The sequence below is a fragment of the Aptenodytes forsteri genome, unplaced genomic scaffold, assembly GCF_000699145.1.
Source record: "Aptenodytes forsteri isolate BGI_AS27 unplaced genomic scaffold, ASM69914v1 Scaffold304, whole genome shotgun sequence".
Classification (NCBI taxonomy): Eukaryota; Metazoa; Chordata; class Aves; order Sphenisciformes; family Spheniscidae; genus Aptenodytes; species Aptenodytes forsteri.
The window spans coordinates 669,519-674,611 of NW_008794886.1; the positions used below are offsets into that span (position 1 = coordinate 669,519).

The following is a 5,093-nucleotide window of genomic DNA, read 5'->3' on the forward strand; positions in this document are numbered from 1 at the left end:
CCCCGGCGGGGCCAGGACCCCCAGCCCCTGACAGCCCCCCAGCCCCAGCGGCGTGCAGTGCCCTCCTGGGAAGGAGGCCAGAATCCCAAAAACCCCCCGGCACCATGGCAACACAGCCAGATGCAGGCAGCACCGCACGCAGCTTCCCACACACTGCGGCGGCGCGGCAGCTCAGGGCCGGCACTGCACACGCGTGCGCGTGGGGACATGGGGACACAGGGATACCCCTGCAGCGCCACGCTTACAGGGACACCCCCCCCACCACCACCCTGGGGGAGCCCCTGAGCCCAGCTCTGGGGATGGAAAAGGAGGGACGTGGTGTGCACGAGCACCCATGCACACGCAGCCGTGCACACGGGCGTGCAATGCACGGGGCCAGCACACAGCACCCGCTGTGCCCGCAGCCATCAACCGCCCGCAGCACCTCACAGCCCTCTGCCACACAGAGACGTCCTGGACCCCTGCTCGCCCCAGCACCCTGCACGTGGGGATGGGGCCCGCTGGACCTCCCAAACACCCCGGGCCAGGGCCTGGCCGGGAGCATGCAGGGGCCCCGGTGGGCATCACACAGACCCGTCCCCAACGTCCCCAGCTCGGCCCGGCCACTGTGGAGCTGGAGCCAGCACCATCTCTGCCCTTCTCTGCCCTCCTGGTGCCCACCACCCCCAGGGCGGGCATGGCCCTCAGCCCACCCCCGCAGGCAGAGCCCTGTGGGGCCCCTTCCCACGCCGCACCCCACAGAGTCCCCGCTCTTCCTCCTCCACCAGCCCTGGGGTGCGGGGGGCAGAGACCCCTCCCAGCCGCCCCCACCCTCACCTGGGTGCCCGGGGCTGTCAGGTTGAGGGTGGTGGGCCGGTGCTTCTGCGTCTCCTCCAGGGCAGGTGAGGGGATGGGTGAGGCCAAAGGGGATGGTGGAGCTTCCAGCTCATTGCCCTCCTCCTCCTCCTCTTCCTCCTCCTCCTCCTCGTTGTCGTCGATCATCTCAAACTCCTGGAAGTCGTCCTGGAAGGTGCAGATGGGGTGCGGCTGCTCGCCGCGCTCCAGCACCAAGCAGTCCTGGGGATGCGGCACTGGGTTAGCGGCCACGGTGCTCATGCTCACCCCAGCCACGGCCCTGCTCCCCAGGACGGCAGGGCTGATGCAGCACGACCCTCCCCAGCGGCTCTGCCAGCACCAGGCTGGCAGCGCCTCCGCTCCCCTCTGCTCCTGCCCCAATGGGATGGGGGTCTTGCTTTGCACCAGACACCAGGGATCCCTCCGGCTCTGCCAGCTCCCTGCCTGTCCTGGCCCCAACACCCAGCGCTTCATCCCACCCACATGCCTGCCCGGCCCCTGCCCGTTTTCCCAGCACTGTCCCCCCCCAGTGCCGGGCAGAGCTGGGGACGAGCTGCGTAAGCGGGATCCACAGGCAGGCGCCCGGCCAGCGGGGCCAGCGTGGGGCTGGCTGCCGAGCCACCCGTGTTCCCTGCAGCCACCTCATGGGGCTCAGCCAGAGGTGGTGGGGGGCCCTGGGGTGCCCAGCCATGCCGGGGGGGTTCCCTGGGCTCTGAACCCCACCTGCACACTACGGTGCATCCCCTTGGCGCCCTGGCACAGAGGGCCCTGCACCCTTCACTCCAGGAGGGGCTTTGCCAGGCTGACGGCCCCCCGGCCCCCAGCACAGCCCCATGCAGCCACCGCACCGCATCCCCAGGGGGATTCGGCATGCTCAGCTCCTGCACCTTCTCATAGTGGTCTGAGTCGTAGTTCAGCCCGATGCCACAGTCGTCCGTGATCTCCGACAGGTCCTCGTCATCGAACTCCTCCAGGCTGATGTCCTGGGGGGGCCTGGGGAGAGGGGCCAGGGACGTCAGGGCTGGGGAACGTCAGGCCAGGGGCGACATGCCAACAAACCTCAGGGAAATGCCTCCCGCTCCCCCCACAGCACCATGAGGGCCCGGAGAGCCCAGCGGCACTGCAGGCACATGCTGGCATTGTTCCGCCATCACCCCAGGGTGCCAGCATGGGAGCACCAGCCAGGCAACACTGCAGGGACGTGCTGGTATAACGCCGTCACCCCAGGGCACCGGCACGGGAGCACCGGCCGAGCCGACATGGCACGCTGCTGGGAGTTGGCCCCGTGCTGGGAGCCTGGCAAGGCCGGAGGTGACGGGGAGGGCGATGGCCGCAAAGGTGCACAGGGCAGCCGCTCTCAGCAGCGCGCTCCCTCCCGCCCGGCTCACCACAAACTGCCCAGATTCACCGCCGGCCTCGTGCCAGGGCGGTGAGAGCCCAGCGCAGTGGGAGCCCAGCGCAGCTCAGGGCCAGGCAGCCGTGGGTTGCCCCGGACCGGGCAGAGGTGCCAAGGCCACCGCCATAGTGGGCAGCGCGTCTCCCAAACTCCCAGCCCAGCAAAATCCCTTGAGCCAAACTCAAGGCACGTGCCGGAGCCAAGGCGGGGAGGGGACGGCTGCTGCCGCTGCTGGCTTCGGGGTGACCTGTGCCGCAGGGCTGCTTTCCTTGGGCTGCCCCTGCCCAAGGTAAGGGCAGTCAGAGAAACCAAGCCGAGCCGTTCCCGTCAGGAACGGGGGTGTCATGGAAACCAGCGGTTTCTGCAGGGAAAGCAAAAAAAAAAAAAAAAAAAAGAAAAAAGATGACAACTCTTGGCAGGATTTGGTGTCAGAAAACGGAAATGAAACGTTTCTGGCGGCTCTGTAGGGTGGGAGGTGTGGCAGTGCCCAGGTGCCAGCAGAGACCCTCTGCCCACCCCTACCCCGCCGAGGTCTGGGGACACCCAGGGCCCCCCACAGCCTGGCCCCGAGGGAGCACGGCAGCTCCCGGGTAGAAACCAGGGCACATGGGGCTCCTCCGGCAGGGACGGGTCTGCAGCCTCGCTGGGACCTCACTGGGGTCTCGGTCCTGGGACCCGGCTGGCAGCGGGAGCAGACCCCCATGCAGTGGGCGGTCACAGCCCCCACAGCTGCGGCTGCTTCCTGAGCCGTCTCCCCCGCTTTGCTCCCTGCTTTTGCCCCGAACTCCCCTTTTCCAGCCCTTCATCCCAGCACAGAGGCCAGGCACTTACTCCCATTTCACAGGGAGAAAGATTTCCCCAAATCACCTAATTCCCAGAAGTAGGCCACTGAGACAGCATCAAATATTCACAGATCTGTGGCAAAAGCATCAGAGCCGGCGGTGGGACCACGGCCTCGGCCTGCAGCGGGGTGCAGGGCTGAGCTGGACCCTGGACCCCAGAGCCCAGACCCTGGCCAGGGGTGGGGGAGCCCCAGGGGCAGCGGGGAGCAGAGCCCGTCTCCCCAGCCCCAGGGGACATCAGTGGCTGCTCTCCTGCAGGCAGCGGGGTGGGGGGCAGAACCCTCCCACTGCCAGACCAACAGCTACGCTCCCCGGGGGTGAGCAGGGGCCGCAGGGGTCCCTCGGCCACCCGGGAGGGCAGGGACAGCACAGCCATGAGTTCTCCTGGGATGGAGACCTGCCATGGTCCTGAAAAACCCCAGCCGGGCTCCGCTCCCACACCCCTGGACCCTCCTCACCCAGGGGACCAACTCCTCCACCAGCCCTTGTCCTGGCTGAGGGGACACGCACGACAGGCCAGCACGGCACAGCGTGGCGTGGCATGGCACAGCATGGCACGGCACGGCTGCCCTGCACGAGCAGGGCTGGGGCCCCTGCCCACCCGTGTCCGGGCTCCAGCTGCCCAGGGGAGGCTATCCCCCCTCAGCGGGGAGCGACCGCCGCGACAAACCACGGCTGAAATTTCTAGGTCACAGCACTCCTGAGCTGGGGCGGGCACGGCGGGATGGGGCCGGCACGGTGGGATGGGGCCACCAGTGAGAGCCGGCCCGGCCCCGCAGCCTCCCCGAGGGGACCCTGGCCATGGCCCTACTGCAGCCGGAGAAGAGGCAGCACCATCGCTGCAGCTGCAGGGATACAGCAACAAGCGCTTTGGACACACGGGTGATGAGCAGCAGGCGGGAAGGACGGCATCCGTCCCTGCGATGGCTGCACAGGACACCACGGCCAGCCGGGGCAGAGGTGCGGGTGGGGGAGCACCCGAGTGAGGGTCCGGAACTGAAATGGAGCTGAGGCAGCGGTTCAGGGAGGGGGGAGCTCGCCCCAGCCCCGCACATGGAGGGGGGGGTCGAGAAGGGCAGGAGGCAGCGGGACACCCCACCGTGGGGTGTGCAGGGACCCAGCACCCCACCACACACCCCGGGCCAACCTTGCCGCCCCTGCTTTGGCATGTCCTGGGCTGGAGGAGGGGAGTGAGGGGGCTGGAGCAGCACGAGGTGAGGGCCAGGAGCCAGACCCCAAAGGGAGCCCAACATCACCCACCCCTGGGGCGCAGGGAGCGGGGCCGTGCAGGGATGGGGAGCAGGGTGCACACAGGCACACACACCAGTGTTTGCACAGGGGCTGCCGGGGGCCGGGCTTCCCGAGGAGGGAGTGACGACCAAGCAGGCCACGGGAAGATTGAATTTCCTCATTATTTTCAGACCAGCTCCCTGGACAGTTTGCCCTGGCAGTGGTTCTCCTGCAATGGCTTCTCCCACAGGGATGGGCCAGGGACCGGGACAGCAGATGTGCCCCCACCCCCTTCCGCGCCCGCCAGCCCCCAGCTGCTCCCAGGGCAGGGAAGAGGCCGCAGGGAGGTCGGTGCTGACCCTCGGGGGTCTGGCCCCAGCCGGCGTCCCCCACCCCAAACCTGTGACCGGCAGCCGGGGCTACCATGGCCCGATCTGTGGCCGCCCTCACTGGGCCTCGTGCCCCGGACCGGAAGGCAAGAGCCATCCCGCAGGAGCCCTGCCGAGGCCCCGCCGCGTGTGCACCACAGCCTTTCCACGCCGATTCCTCCCTGACACGTCACCTTTACTGGCTTCTCCTTCCCCTCCCATCAGGGGATCCCACTCCACCAGCCCCACCGAGCCCCGGGCTGGGCACGACCTTCCCAGGGACCTCCTTGGAAAGGGCACAATCCGGATTCGGCCTTTACAGGGCCCGGCTGAACCGGCACAGGCCGAACCCACTGCCCGGTGCTACGGGGCCAGGGCACACGGGGGCTGCGCCCCTGGTGCTGCCGACAGCCAGGGCATCAC

General features: G+C 68.5%; 1 protein-coding gene across 1 annotated transcript in view; it reads right to left on the reverse strand.

The window, feature by feature from the left end:
* MAPK8IP2 (mitogen-activated protein kinase 8 interacting protein 2) overlaps window positions 1-5,093 on the reverse strand; it is a 20,719-nt gene that overhangs the window by 5,871 nt on the left and 9,755 nt on the right. Inside the window, 2 exon segments of the mRNA XM_009274844.1 lie at window positions 817-1,056; window positions 1,722-1,827. Of these exon segments, the coding sequence (XP_009273119.1) occupies window positions 817-1,056; window positions 1,722-1,827 (346 nt within the window).